The sequence below is a fragment of the Spermophilus citellus genome (genome assembly GCF_964194105.1).
Source record: "Spermophilus citellus genome assembly, chromosome: 6".
NCBI lineage: Eukaryota > Metazoa > Chordata > Mammalia > Rodentia > Sciuridae > Spermophilus > Spermophilus citellus.
The window spans coordinates 130879704-130895444 of NC_138187.1; the positions used below are offsets into that span (position 1 = coordinate 130879704).

General features: G+C 53.3%; 1 protein-coding gene across 1 annotated transcript in view; it reads right to left on the reverse strand.

Annotated features, from left to right (window-relative positions):
- Positions 1-1115: 1115 nt before the first annotated feature.
- The window catches only part of NFASC (neurofascin), a 175289-nt gene continuing 160663 nt past the window's right edge, over positions 1116-15741 (reverse strand). The window contains exons 30-32 of the mRNA XM_081299468.1: positions 12865-12996; positions 10618-10687; positions 1116-7454 (exon numbers count right to left, since the gene is read on the reverse strand). Of these exons, the coding sequence (XP_081155594.1) occupies positions 7223-7454; positions 10618-10687; positions 12865-12996 (434 nt within the window). The 3' untranslated portion in view covers positions 1116-7222. The remainder of the gene's footprint in view (positions 7455-10617; positions 10688-12864; positions 12997-15741) is intronic.

Sequence of the window (15741 nt, forward strand, 5' to 3'; positions counted from 1 at the left end):
CGTGGCCCCTCTCTCTCTCCCTTCCCTGTTTGATTAATGACAGAGATTCCTTTGAGGGGCTTTGTTTTCTAGTATGCAGTTTTATGCATTGTTTCAACAATATTGAATGTCTGTTCCCTGCCAGGCAAGATGAATGGGGTCCAGAAAGAAGACGGGTAGGAGACAGGGTATCCCTGCAACTGTCTCTGCTTCTCCCAACTTCCTCGGCATGGCACCTCTTAAATGCTGTGTGCACACAGAGCCATGTTGGATCAGGGGTCTCTCCACGACTGCACACATTCCTAAACCAGGCGCCCTACCCTCAAAATACAAATTGTGCAAGAGTTTCCCCCAAATGACAGTGACTTCAAGATGGTCTGGTAGGCCACCAATACCAGAGGAGCTCTCTGAGGCCCTTCAAAACCATTTGATTCCTTGTGTCGTGAACCTCTTGACACCCTCTCCCACTGTGTAGTCCTTTAAAAAGAAAGAAAGGATAGTAAAACAACATGCCCCTTTTTCTATTCCCAAAAGCCTAGTCAAGTTAGGGGAACAATGAGAACAAGTGTGGCCGGAAAGTCCAGATACATATTCCCCTGAAGGACCCGGGCTTCCTCTTCTGCACATTGGGATCCAGGGCAAGTTAGAGTTACCTGGAGAAAGCTGTTTACTTGCATGCACACCGGGAGAGTTGCTTCCTGGGCTGCTGTTCATAAAAGCAAACTAAGCAAGCTAATGCTGAGTATCACTATCCTACAACTTAATATATAAAACCCCCCTTTTGGTGGCGACTGGTGTAAAACCGAGGGCACTGTGGCAAGGATACATGTCACTTGTCCCGCTGGCCACCACTGGACAGGATGCTTGGCAGAGCACCTCGAGGTATGGAGGAGCTCTCTGTTCAATCCACTGCCACAGAACTCCTCGTGGGGCAGCCTCTGACTTCTGGTAAGCTTTCCCCAGTGAGTCATATGCTTGCGGGCTGTCTCCAGGCCCTTTCTTTGGCCTTTCTGCAACCTACTCCATTTCCCTGGGCACAACTGGGCCTGCAGATGTGACACCTACCCATTCACCAAGGAAAATGAGTCCATCGCATGCCCAGAATCCATTTTGAACAACTTTTATTATACGTTTAGTGTTCTCTATACAAAAGAAATCAGTCTTTTTTTTACAGTGATTCAAAAAAAATTCCGAATAATTTGGCCTTTTCATTGTTCATGCAGTCAGTTTATAAGTCCATGTATTAGACGATCCTCCACAGCCCAGAAAAATCTTCCCTTCTGAAGGTCGCGGTGACGCCCTCAGATACGCATCTGTCGCCGACAACGTTGGTTAATGCAAAAATCAACTCACAAAAAGGAAAGAACACGATGTGAGAGGGGTTAAAACAAGGCCTACTGTGGAGAGTTACATGTTTAACCAATGGAACCAAGATCAGACCGATGAGCGGGCGTGTGGGGACATGGGAAGGGATGGAGCCGCGGGAAGAATTTCCCCACCAAAAGAACACACGGGAATGGTGTGTGGGGCGCAGGGCCCAGGTCTTCTGGGGTCCTGCATGGGCTGGGGGTGGGACCAGGACAGAAGGCGGCCATGTCACAGGCGACTAATGCTCAGCTCGAGAGGAGTGAGAAGAAGTTGGCAAAGAGCTGGGGAGCCGGGCAGAGGGACAACACTGACTGAGGACATTGCATTTGGGAATCAGAAAAAAAAGAGCAGGCCAGGGTCATCTGATCTGCATCATTTTTCAAAAAACAAACCGAGTAATACACAAAATTCTGGATATCTCTTCCCAGACTTTTGTGTTTATTGCTTCTCTGAAGTCTTTACAGCGGCTGAACTCCAGCCCAGCAAATCCCAGGTGGCAGGCTCGCCAGAGCCCTGCTGCCCCCTCAGCACCTTGCAGCCAAGAAAAGGACAGAGACCCCTCTACACCCTCACTTCTGGGGAATACAGTGTGCTGAGGGTCCAATACGTGATGGAGTGAGAGTTGCCATGCTGGGGTGGGGGGTACAGTCTAGTTTCACAGTAACAGACATCGATCAGCCGGTCATTCCAGTCTAGTAGCCAGAGCCGCCTGTCACTGCAGGGCTGGGTTAACTGCACAGACAGGCTGATCGTGAACTCAGAAAAATCTTTTTTGTCTTTCATTTGGGGAGGTCTTGGGGGGATGTGCAGGTGGTAGAGGTATGGCAGGGGGAACCAGCCGGGCAGATCTGCAGTAATACCTCTGCTTTAAAGGAGGCAGTTGTGGTGAGAACACTGGACAAGGAGCCAGAAGGCCCAAGTTCAAGTCCTAATCCTACCTAAATGTCCCAGCTCTGTGGTGTTGAGCAAGCCCCTGTGCTTGCCTGCCTGCGTCCTCATTTCTTTGTCTGCCCAATGAGTCATTTCAATTAGATCAGCTCTGAGATTCCTTCACAGGCTGAAATCTGACTGTCCTGAGCCAGACGCCTTGGTATCTGTTTCATTTCCACCCTTATCGCTATGAGCATCCATTTAATACTAAGGTACTCCTAAGAGGAGCCCTGCCTCCCGGGGCGGCTTAGGTGCTGTTGTGTGGGTCTAACAGCTTTCTCTGGGTAGTCATCCTCTTTCCCCTTGGCCCCTCCCCTGAAAGGGTCTCAGGAAGGTCCCTTCCTAGAAAAGGACCAAAAGAAAGCGTACTTCTTTGGGCTTGGACTGTGCCACCAGGTCCAATGGAGCTCATGCAGGGTGACCCTGTCTATTAAGGGAGGGGCCTGGCCAGGCCTGGCATTGGCCAACTTGCCTATGTCTCCCAGGGCGCAGAGTCTCCTTACACTTCAAACTCTTTGCTTTATTGGTCTGAGTCATCTGTTTTTAATCAGTGACCTCCCACATGCTACTCCGTCACACATAGTTCAGGCAGAATCCTTCATTTCACTAGAAAGAAGTCACTCCATGGGCCTGACTGGGTGGACCCGACCACAGCCATGGGCTTAGGTTTGGCAGAGGCTGGTTAGACTGGTGCCTTGGGACCCCACCCAAAGTTACGAGTGGGAGGCAAGCTCTGGGCTGGCCTACCAGGTAGGAAGCTGCTGCCTTCCCACTGAGAAGTGTCCCTGGCCCCAGTCTCAGCCCATGGAAGCCTGAGAAATTTCTCGCTTTCAGATTATCAACCTCACAAAAGCTGAGACAAAAATGCATTGAATCCCTGATCTTCCATCAAAGGCTGAGGGCAATGCCCTAAGACTTGGCTGGCCTCCAGGACGTGCCCTGAAGGCTGCAGCTCCTGGGGAATGTTTTCCTCTCTTTTGGATCACTCTGTCTCTAGGTCCTGCCCACAGCAGTCACCCAAATAGCGCCTTTCCCCTCCCCCAGGCTGCACACCATGCCTACACGCAGCCCTTTGAAGCTCATCTCACAGGAGCCCGGGCATGGACTGACTCTCTCCAGGACAATGACCTGGATTGCTCCCTGCTGGAGGCACTGCTCTGTGACAGTTCTGCTGTATGGATGTGAGCACATGTGGGTGCTCAGTAGCAGGGAGCTGTCCCTTAGCTAGAAACCCCACAAACCCTTGCAGATCTGCTTGCACTCCCTTCCCAACACTAACTGTGGTCAGGGAAACCAGGGGCACACCATCTGGGCCTATGGTGCAGGCGCACCTTGTAGGATGAGCGATGTTGGCACTGGCTCACTCTCATCACTTCCAGACCTCAGGACTTGCCAGCAAGCGGGTAGACCAGATGTCTCCGACCTCGCAGGGTGACAGAGCAGGGACAGGGAGGGGTGGGTCTGGCTTTCCTCTTAGCGTCAACTCAGCCATCTCTTCAAAAGCAAGACTGGGAAATATGTGACCTATTCACCATAACAAGGCAGGGCAGGAGACAGCTATCCTGACCTCCGTGCTCCTTCAGGTGGACCCCTGTCGTCTGTTCAGAGAGGTATTAAAAGGAGGGACCGAATGGGGGCACAGGCACAGGAATAGACAGGTTAAGCAACTCGCCCCAAAGGGCAGAGCAAAGAGGCTCCAGAAGCAGGACTGATCCTCTGCCCCACCCAGCGTGTCTTGACTGCCCTGTCCTGCATGTTCTTGCTGACCAGCCGGACTAAGTCCTGGAAACTTCTCCCTTCCACTCTGGAGCCATCAGAGGCTTGAGCAATGAAAGGCAGAATGCTCCCGACTCAGTGGCTCCTGTCTCAAGATGGTTCCAGTCATGTCAGTCCTGCGAGGGCTGAGACCACTCCTGACCTGCCTCACCTGGTACTCAGGGTACAAGCATTGGTCCGGCTGGATCTTCAGAGTATTGATGAATGGACATGAGGGCAGACGAGCGCTCAGGCAGCTACAGCACTGTGGCTGAGCACATTGGCGGATGGCAGTTCTAGTCGATGGAACTTTTAGAGCCACTGTAAGATGACCACCTGCCCCACCCGGAGAGGCTGAAGCACCAATGGTAGGGCCCACTCCTGGTGTTGTTGTGAGGATGTTTGGGGCAGTTGCTTGAGAGGCCCAGCTAGCAGGGAGTGCTGGGCAATACTGCTTTCCTGTTGAGCTGGATGGACCGGCATGGGTGCTACGGAAAATGGCCTCTCCTCTTCCTCTAAGGAATGCCTCCTTAGCCCTGCCACCCACACACCTCCAGTCTTGAGCTCTCTGAGCACCCGTCATCTTTGCTTGGGGAAAGCGGTTCTTCAGTCCCAAATGCTCCTGCTATTGTCTTGTGGTGGTGGTGGTGTAGGGGGGGCAGCTGTCAGCACTCACAAAACAACAGCCCGAGAGAGGCACTAATAGCAAAGGACGATGGTACAGAGGATGATGGTACAGAGCACGGTGGGACACTGGAACAAGGTGCAAAGATGACCTGAGCTGACCTCTCCCCAAGACCCTTCAGATAGAGAAAGCCCCTCAAAGCCATTGGTTTGTGCAACAGACTTTCCAGAGGTGAGGAGATGGCTCTGTGATATCGGACAGCCTCTTCCTCCCTAGGGCCTTCTGTGAATGGGCTCACTAGCATGGACAAAGCAGGGCGAAGTGAGGGCCTGAGAAACTGACTGCTCAGGTCCAAAGCATATTCTGGAAAGGCTGGTCATTTGATTCAGCTCACAGGTACATGTCCCTGACACTTCCCTTCAGGGACAGTGGGCCTAGACTGCAGGACTGCCCAGTTGCATCCAAGCAGGAGTTGGAAGAGAGCCAGGGGACAGGACCCTGAGCTCATCCCCAGTCCCCTTCTCTTTACCCTGTCCCCTTTCACCATGAGAGAGCTGCCTCTCAGGCCTCTGGGCAGCAGACCTGGAGGCAGCTTGGGCCACAGGGCCATTACTTTCTAGTTCAAACAACATTATTGGCTCAGCTCTGGGCTATGGTTTCTTATCTGCAGACAGAGTGCGTGTGTGCCTATGAGCTTGACCTTCAGCTGAATGATTATTAAGTGATGTAAGCATTGCTAATACCTCTGTGGCTTAAACATGTGGCAAACGATGCTTTAATAAAGTCTCTGAAGGACACGGCCCTGGTCCTTTCTGGGCCCCTGGATGGCAGCTGGAGGCTCAAACTGGAGGCTGCGTCAGTAGCAGGTGATCCATTCCTGGGGCTCAGCCTCACCCTCCTGAAACCGACCTGAGCTACAGAAACAGTGACAGGGGCACACACAGGCTCAAGATCTCCCTCTCTCTGCATCACTGAGGCTAGGTACCTTTGGTTTCAAAAATGAATTAGGTGGGGAGGGTGAAGGCAGCACCTTCGGTCTGAGAATTGCAGGTCTGCGAGTCTCCATGTGGGCAACGGGGTAAGGGTGTGTATGGAGTGGCTGCTTGTGGTCCTGCAGGGACACTTGCATAGGCTGCCCTGATTCTGAGTCAGACGTCACTGGAGGCTTCAAGGCTTGCAGGGAGGGGCTGGGAACCTGGGAATTCCAGGACAGATCAGAACTGCATAAGGCATACGAAGAGCACTGAGTCCTCTCTGGGTGGGGGCGTCACAGCACTGTTAGATGGCGCCACCACAGGGTCCCCTGATATGTATATATACCCTAATGAAAGGACAGACAGGCTCAGTCTTGGGGCAGCAGGTCTCCACCCACACATCACGTCAAACACGAGTCTCAACAGCATACAGAATTGACCAAGGAGACGACCGACATCTGCTAGAGGAGGAAGAGGGTGGAGGTTTACACCCCCGAACACACCAGCAAGGCTTTTGCATTGCAGGGTTCCATCTCCTTGAGGGTAGCAGCGTAGACCCTGGCCAGGTGGGTGGATGCCCTCTGCTCTGGACATGGTGGGTGTGGTCCTCTCTCCTACATCCCTGTATTCACTGATGGGAAGGAAGGAATCCAAACCCAGCCCTTTGCTTCTCTCCAGAGGTGCTCACAGTTCCCAAGAGACCAGACCCCTGACTTTCTTCTGCTGAGGTCCAGTCATTGCAATTGAAGTTCGTACCATCAGTGCCCACTCCTGTGCCTCCAGCTTCTCCTTCAAAGTCAGTGCAGCTCATTCTTGGACACTCTGGAGGCAGGGGCAGGGTAAGAACGAGGAGACAGAGGTAAACTCACCTCCCAAATGAATCAGAGAGGGGCGAGGCGACTGCCCACCCTCTCCCTGCCAAAAAATACTGTCATTTTCCAGGAAGGAGCCAAGCCCAGCTCAGCAACTGACAAGACAGAGGCAGATGGGTTGGGAGCAAGGGTGGGGGACAATATGGCAAAGAAAGTCATCCTCCGGAAACGTGCTGGCCCAGCGGCGGTTTGAATACTACGGCTCTTCTCTACGTTCTGTTAGGGATCCGTCCTTTACGTCTCTTTGTGGTTTCCTGGGGGGAGAATCCACCTATTCTTTCTTTTTCCAGGAACACATCTTCAAAAGAAAATGGAGACATTGGGTCTGGAGGTTTGGAAGATGCACAAAGCAAAAATAAAGTCAATGAAAGTACGGTAACCAGCAGGACCGGGCAAGGGTGTGGGCCGAGGCCAAGGCGGGCGGTGGGATGGACGCTCAGGGTGGCTGCGAGATGGGGCAAGGGACCAGGGTTCCCTCAGGTGAGCTTAGTCACGGCTCTAGCTCTCCCACACTGGTGGCACCCAGGGGTGTGGGGGGTCATTGGGAGGGGGCTTGTGGGTAGCTGGGTGGCCACTGATCCTCACAGCTTGGCAGACCCCCATTTTGTACCCTTGTCCCTGAAGGTGGTGGAGGCTTTGTGGTCGGTCTGCAGTGGCTTCGTCTCCCCCTCTCCCCTCCTCCCACTTTTAAAGTAGTGGCTGTGCCCAGGTGGGCTCCGTTAGGCCAGAGAATAGATGGCATTGACGGGTGATGTGGCCTCTGAGCTCTCGTTGCCCTCTGTTTCCTCCTTGTCCTTTTTGACCGTGTACTGGCCAATGAAGGAGCCATCTTCATTGAACTGCCCTTCGCCGCCTTCCCCATAGTCCACCAGGCTGTCGTCACTTTCCTGCTGCTTGATGGTTCCATCCAGAGACGTCTGGCTGCCCTGCAGGGGCTTGTTGTCCTCATCACTGGCCAGAGAGAGACAGAAAATCAGGGCCTAGTGGGTCCAGCACAACCCAAACCAGGTAGGGTGGGACAGGGCAGTGCACTTCCTGCCAAGCACAGGCCCTGGGGATCAGCCAGGCCCATCCTCCTTGTCCCACGGGTGCTGCAAAAGGAAAGCTAAGAGGCCCAGTGAGGACCAGCGTCTTCCTTAAGGGGAGATGGCATGGGTGCAGGGCAGGGATTGGGGAGCAGGCTTCTGGATTCCTGGTGTGGGATTCTTCCCACATGACAGGCCACTATCACAGCGGGAGGAGGTAGAGGATGGCCACCCCATGAGAGGCAGAGCCTTAGCTTGTGAGATCACGTGGGGTGGCAAGAGTCAGGACAAGGAGTTCTAGTCCTGAGTATGCCCCTGTGACCTGTCCATGGAAGGTGGACCTCCTATGACTCTGCAGGGCAAGGCTCTGCCCTTGACCAAAGCAAGGGTCTTGCTTTGAGATCAGACCTTCCCCCACCTTGCCACCTCCATGTCTCTGTGCTGCTCCCTTGGTTATCTGGCTCATCCACAAACAGGTGCTCCTGCTTTGGGCCTAGCACGTAAGAGAGGCGGGGTCGTAGGAGACAGGGGCATACAGAGAAGCACTCGAGACCAGCAATTTGAGCACTAGGAAGGCTTGGAGGGTTCTGCCAGCCCCAGCCCCCAGCCCTGTCATTCAGCTCTCTCCTCGGAGAGCTGGAGGCAGGTTGGTAAAGTGGCACTGGCCCATGGGGCCCAGATGCCTGATCTGAATAGCTGCACCCTGAGCCATTTCTGCCCCTGGCTAGAAAAACTCTGTGTGCCCTTTAGGCTCAGAGGGGGGACCAGGTGCTGCTGGCTGCACTTCAGAGGTGAGCTGGGCTCCCAGGCACACAGCAGATGTGGACCAGCGGTAGGGACTGGGGGGCCCAGCAGGTGGGACCACAGTGGTGCCAGGCAGTCTAGGCAGACATGCCGCACCCTTCTCTGCTCCTAGCCCACTCTAAGTCCTTCCTGGATGTGGGGAAAACAGCCAGCTGAGGTGCCATTACAGCAGGCAGTGCATTCTAATAACTGCACTGGGCAAAGACAGCGGTCTCGGGGAAGGCCTCAAACTGGAGCCAGAGCTGAGCAAGATACAAGAAAAGCCATTAGCCCAGTCCCTCCAGGGCACCGAGTGAAGGCGGCCCATTAACACAGCCTCCCGGTGCTCTGCCGGCAGTGCTACGGGAGGGACAGCGGTGGAGGGAAGCCAGTGGGTCTCTAGGGTTGCGCTGAGTTTGTGCAGGAAGTGGATCTCTCTTTGCAAACTGGCAGAATTCATTGCCAGGCTCCTCAGCCCCCTTGCCAGTCTTTCACCCTGCACTCTTCCCTAGGCCCTTTGCCCCACCGCAGGAGCAGGAGAATTATTATGCAATTTGGGGGGAATTCCTGTTCCCGTTTCAGGCTTATCCACTGGACAGAGGTGGCCCCAAAGGGGAGGGTTCAGGGTGGAGGTTCTTGAGGGTAAAGGGGACCTAAGTCTGGAAGAGCAGATCTCACTTAAAGGAAGCTTGAATAAAAGAGTGGCCCTGGTCTAGTCACCTATTGGCCTGGCCTCTGGAGACCCTCAATATCCAAGAGGACAGATTTGCAGGGAGAGAGGAAGAGAGCCCCATCAGAACTCAGCCACAGGATGGAGGAAGATGAGGAGGGAGAACACACCTCCTGGCTCTCCAGCCTGCACCTCGAGCAGCTTAGTTCTTCCTCTCACTTATCTGGGACTTTTCCCAGTCTGGGATGCTTGGACTCATGCACCTGGGGCTCTAGGATGGATGCTGCAGGGCCTGTGCCCAAGGTGAGCACATGTGCCCATGCTGGCTGGGCATGCAACTCCTGAACACAGTGGGCCTTGGGGACAGAACCGCAGGTGCTTTAGCCCAACAGCTTTGTTTTCCAGGGGAGGAGAGAGGCACATGAGGAAGCAGCTTCTCTTAGTGTAGGATGCCCACCCTGTGTGTCCACCTCTGGCTATGCTGAGGGTCTGGGGGAGAAAAGACACCTTGGCCTTGGAAATGAAGACCAGCTCATGGGGAAGTTGGACCCTGCCAGGGGAGCCTGGGAAGAAGGGGCTGCATCTCTGTGCCTGTCCTTCGGGAAGGACGCTGGAACTGTTTGGCTGGCTGTGGCTCCTAAGCTGCCAGACCGGCACCCATGTGGGCAGTGACTCCGCTCCCATTGGTCTGTTGAGGCTTGCCAGGCTGCTGATGGGCAGAGAGGTGGAGGCCCAGAAAGGATAAAGAGAGGCCAGAGAGCAGCGGTGACCTGGACTGGCTAGTAACCAGGTGGGGGTGGGGAAGGAAGGCCCTGAACAGACCTTTCCACTCACTTGGTATGAGAATAAGATTCCATGACCTACCCAGCACCATTCCTGAAGGTTTTTTTTTTTTTTTTTTTTTTGGTGGTGCTGGGTATTTTCTGCCTCATTCTTGAATTCAGAATATACCTGCCATTCAAAGGGACAGTTGACGATTTTGTTAAATTGAGATACAAAGTCCTGTTCAGATCCATAGGAGAGCAGCACTGGCTGGCAGTCCGGCCCCTGTCCTCTCCAGCTCTGCCACTGGGAAATGAATGTGGGGGCTTGGGCAGGTCTCTTCCCAGATGGGCCTCAGCCCTGCCACCTGGGACACAGGGCACTGGACCTCTCCGAGGCCCATCTACCCTAGAGCCCACAGACGTCACCAGGTTCGAGAGGAAAGAACCTAGACTTCTTTGCCCCGCCCCGTCACTGCCTGAGGCTTAGACACTACATCCCCCTGGTCATTATCCTCAGGGTTAGGGGTGGTTGTAAGCAGAGAAGCCTGAGAGTGGAACTCATTTCACAGCACGGGGGGCCCAGGCTTCATTTTTAGAGGTAAATGGTAGAAAGAAACATATAAGCAGCTTGAGTTGTGCAATTGTGTGAATGGAGTGTGTTGGGGGTGGGGGAGCAGCCTCCTCCTCTTTGGTCAGGGCACACAACCTCTCTGACCACATGTCCTCTGCCCAGGCACGGCCAGAGAGTCAGAGGTGACAGCCCAGTGGGTGAGGATGTGGACACAGTGCATTGTGGCCCAGCAGCTCTGAGGGGAGGGGGCTGCCTCAGGGCAGGAAGGACAGCTGCCAGTCAGGGGGAGGAGATCCCGCACCTGTAGTCAAAGGAGCCATCCTCTTCTTTGGGGTCTTCAGGGCCAAGGGGAACGTCCTTCTTTTCTCGCACTTGGTCAATAAGAGAAGACAGACGCTGATTAAGAGTAGGCCCCTGCTCTCCAAGGCCCTACGGCAGGTGGGGCCAGAAGACACCACCCTGGGCCTGCCCTCACCTCCCACCCCTCGACACTCTTTAATAAGACACCACACTACCATCTAGCCACTTTTAATAAGATGCCACCAATTCTTCCCAAAGTCAATCCCTTGATTCTGCCTCCTCCTGCTCACTCCCAGGGCTCTCTTTACATCCCTGTTAACAACTAAATCTCCTCCCACCAAGCTCCCACTGCCTCTGCATGGGCTCCTCCCCAAACCCTGGTAATGTGACCCTTTCCTCCATCAAAGGCACATCCTCTCTTGTTCACACCCTTCCTCCGCTCTGTATTAGAATCCTTTGTGCACAGTTCCTGTGCCCCTAACAGAATGCAGTTCTCTCCTCAGGGTGGGGACTGTGTGTTTCTCCAAAGCTGCTGGCAGAGTGCCCTGGTCAGGGAAGACACTTGTCACACTGGGGATGGAGGCGCTCTCCTATCTGGGTCTTTACTGAGGTGCCCTTTTCCTATGCACCCAGCCTAGGCCTGCCTTGCTGTGCTGTGGCCATTCCCCAGGAGTCAGCTGCAATGCCAAGGACAAACATCTCTCCTTTAGTATCCCTGGCACCTAAAACAGGCTGGCATGCAGCAGGCACTTACCTGAGGGTTCCTTTTTAATATATTTATTTATTTTTTGGGTAGTTATTGGGGATTGGACCCAGGACCTTGCACATGCTGGGCAAGCACTCAACCTCTGAGCTATACCCCCAGGCCCACGAGGGATGCTTTGTGTTCTTTTAAAAATACAAGTCAGGACAATCACTCCTATTTTCAGTGAGGGGAACTGAGGTCTTGGGTGGTGAAGAACAGATCACATAACTAATTAGCAGCCATATGAAGCTGAGAGGACAATTGGTGCTGGCCCTGGGCTCCTGGGTCTCTGTTTTTAACATGCCAGGGACCTACCCTGGAGCTGGAGGCAGGGAGGCGGGCTTTGGAGGGCTTTCTGGGAGGAGGATGGAGCACTTTTGAATAGGCTCAGAGTACATCTGGTGAGTTCCACTGGGATGGGAATGACTCAGTGAGTCCTCCCGAGTCTTGATGTTATGTGGAAAGCTGGACCTCTCCCTAACTCTGGCTTTCTCTCTTATGGAAGGAAAAGAGTTGCAACAACAAAGTGAAAAAGCATCCCTCACTGGTAAGGAATTGCAATTTCCTGAGCTCCCTCACTGCAATGGAAGCAGAACCCCAGGGCCCTAGGGTCTGAGTGTAGGAGGGCAGGGGAAGGAAATAAGACAGAACCTCCTCTCTCTTCCAGATCCTTTGTGTTGAGCTTTGGCGAGGACCTCTGTATAGTGACAGGGAGAAGGAGGTGTCTGGGGAGCGTGGGGTGGTCTGGTCATGGGGCTCTGGAGCAGGGAGTGACTTCATCCTGCAGCCCAGCAGGAGTTCTGCTCCAGAGTCATCCATTACCCTGTCTCCTGTCACCCCACCCACCCCATCATAGACAGATGGCTTGCTTGCCCCTGCTTGAAAAACAATCAATATTTTCAGAAACAAGAATGCCAGAGGTCCTTGTTCTTGACCTTGGTTTGTCTGGGCTGGAGGATCTTGGCCATAGAAGAGAAACGCCTCTTTGGGACTCAAAGCCCTTTAAGTGCTGTGGGGTTCAATCAGTGCCATCCACTCCTTAGCCTCTCCCTGCTCCCCCTTTCCAGTTATCTGAGATCCCCTTTGTCCCGCGGAGGGGCCAGCTCTGCCACCTCTTTCATGGGTGTGCCCATCTGCCCAGACCCCTTCTCTTCCCATGTTATCTAAAATGCCTCTCTTCCTTCCTCCTTCCCTGGGACACAGGGTCCTAATGAGATTCAGGCTGGAAAAAAGCCAATTTGTGAAGCAGATGGGTGGTGAGTCAAGGCGAGGGAAGGTCAACCTCAGCAGGAGCCAGGGTTCCTTCCAGCCCTCTCTGGAGTGGCCTGGACCTCACCATCCGCCCACCTCGGTGGACATAATTAACTCAAGTACTTGCCGGTGGCACTAATGCAAAGAGCAGGCGAGAGGGCCACGGTTCCAAGTCTCAGACTGGGCAGATCAGGCAGGTGACCTGGTGACTGGTGGGAAGGTTCCCTCACCTGCTCCCCTCACAGGTCTCACCTGGGTACTTGCCACCGCGACTCCTCTTGATGAAGCAGACGATGAGCAGGATCAGCACCAGGAGGGCGATGGCGCACATGAGCCCAATGAACCAGCCCTGGGTGGCGATGTCCGCCTGGTTGTTGGTGTAAGCTGGGGGAAGGGGGTCAGAAGCAAATCCATGAGTGAATGCATGGTGTGTGGGGGTAGGGGAGCCCGAGGCTCAGCTATGGCACACGGATGGTTCTCCTGGAGCCTAACACTACCATCTAGCCACTCTTTGGCTCAAACTATCTGGCTAAAGGGACAAAAAGAAAACAGTTAAAAAGAGCCAAGTTCAAAAGATCAGAAAAAGCGCAAAAGAAAGGCGGAAAGGCGTGCAGGGAGCGGAGAAGCGGCAGGAGGCTGAACAGGTGCTTTAGGAAGGGCATTTCCTCGGGACGAGGCTGGGCATTCTTGCAAACCAGAGGGATGGCCACAGCCTAGTGGGGACTCAGAGGAGGCCAGGGATTGTCTGTGGAAGCACAAGTCCTGTGAATGGTTCTGCATGCCACCCATGGGAGCGCGAGCTGAGGTCATGCTGCATGCACCCGCTGCCAGAGGCCTGGCGGGCCTGCACAGGTGCAGAGCCATATCCCTGCCCACAGCGGGGTGCCAAGGCAGCCAGCTGTCTTCCTGGCAGTGGGTCCTGGGCCAGGTGGAGGAACAGGTCGTCCTATGCCTTTTCATGTCTGCCCAGCTGGGCTGAGCCTGGCAGCAGACGGTCCAGGCCCAGGTTCTCCCAGACAGGATGGCGCTGATGCTGGGGTTGCACCTTCTACTCACTCCATGCCACTTCCAGACACTGCCCCATGAGAGGGCCCTGGTGGCCTGTGACACATCCCCTCACCCTCTCCTTGTCCCTGTGACAGTGCCCTCTGTCTGTGCCTGGAGACCTGCCTAAGATCCCTTTGGTTTTGAAGGGCACACAGGAGGGCCTAAAGAACAGGAGCCCAGGGGTCATCGGGTGGTGTCCACAATGGGTGGGATTGGGGCTTAGGAGCACATGCTCAGGACCCTCTCTGTTTTCCTATCTCTGGACTAAAGAAGAAAACACACCTCCAGAAACACAGCCTGTCACAGACACTGAGGCATGAGGTAGGGAGAGGTCCAAGGAATGGACACGGCCAAGCAGCTCTGGAGCCTGCCCCATCCAGAGAGGCCTGGGAGCACCACACAGCAGCAGGAGTCATGGGACAACAGCACCACGCCTTCCCAGAAGGCGCATGGGAAAAGCATGGGGCCCCCAGGGCTCTGTGCGCCCCCCACTCCCACCACATGCCATCTGTGGGCCAATATCTGGGCATAATCACATCCTCCGCTGTTCTTGGGAGCTACGACTGTTTTCTGTGTTTTTCAGTGCCCAGCCCAGGGCACTGCAAAGGGACGGCTCTTAGTAAATGCTGAAGACTGACAGATAAGTGCTCCACCTCCAGATGGACTGCTCTGGAGGTCCAGAGTAGCCCTGCAGCAAAGCAGTTGAGTCCAGTAAGAACCCGACTTGTGATGACCCTGATCTGTGTGTGCTGTGGAGAAAAGCTCCATCCGGCTGGCAGACCACTCCCCACACAGTGACAGAAAAATCTTCCCCAAGCCCCACATAGAATCAGATCTCTTCCTTGCTTTAACTCTCCAAAGAGTCTCATTGCTTTTGGAGAAAGAGCTGCATTCCTCATCCTTACAGGCTCTGTCAGAGCTGAACCTGGCCACCCCTCTCTATGTCCCACTCTGCTCACTCTCCATGTGCTAGCCACACTGGCTTTGGTCATTTCTGCCTTGGAGAGTCCCTAAGAACGGCCCTCCAGGATTTCCCCAGTTTAGGCAAAGGCCCCCTCCTCTATCCCCACATAGTCACTCTTGATCAGAAAGCTCTAATTTATCTTTTCCGTAGCACTTACGACCATTTGACAAATTACTACTATTCATTTATACTGATAAGCACTTCAAGGGCCAGGCACCGCTCTGGGCACTTTCCCATACATTATCTATCCATCCCACCGCAACCTCATACATTAGGCAGGTTTTAATTTTTATCCTATTTTACAGAGGTAGACATGGAGGCACAGTTTAAATGACTTATTCAAGATTGTGGGGCTACTTCAATAGATGAATGGATAAAAAAATGTGGCATTTATACACAATGGAGTATTACTCTGCATTAAAAAATGACAAAATCATAGAATTTGGAGGGAAATGGATGGCATTAGAGCAGATTATGCTAAGTGAAGCTAGCCAATCCCTAAAAAACAAATGCCAAATGTCTTCTTTGATATAAGGAGAGTAACTAAGAACAGAGTAGGGACAAAGAGCATGAGAAGATGATTAACATTAAACAGGGATGAGAGGTGGGAGGGAAAGCGAGAGAGAAGGGAAATTGCATGGAAATGGAAGGAGACCCTCAGGGTTATACAAAATTTCATACAAGAGGAAGTGAGGGGAAAGGGAAAAATAATACAAGGGGGAGAAATGAATTACAGTAGAGGGGGTAGAGAGAGAAGAGGGGAGGGGAGGGGATGGGGGATAGTAGAGGATAGGAAAGGCAGCAGAATACAACAGACACTAGTATGGCAATATGTAAATCAATGGAAGTGTAACTGATGTGATTCTGCAATCTGTATACGGGGTAAAAATGGGAGTTCATAACCCACTTGAATCAAAGTGTGAAATATGATATGTCAAGAACTATGTAATGTTTTGAACAACCAACAATAAAAAAAAAAACAAAAGAAAAATGAAAGAAAAAATATTTTAAAAAAATCATTAATTAAAAAAAAAAAAGATTGTGGGGCTAGTAACTGTCAGGGTTCGGATGTGACCCCAAGCTGTTTGGTCCCGGGAGTCTGTGCTCTGCCATTCCAC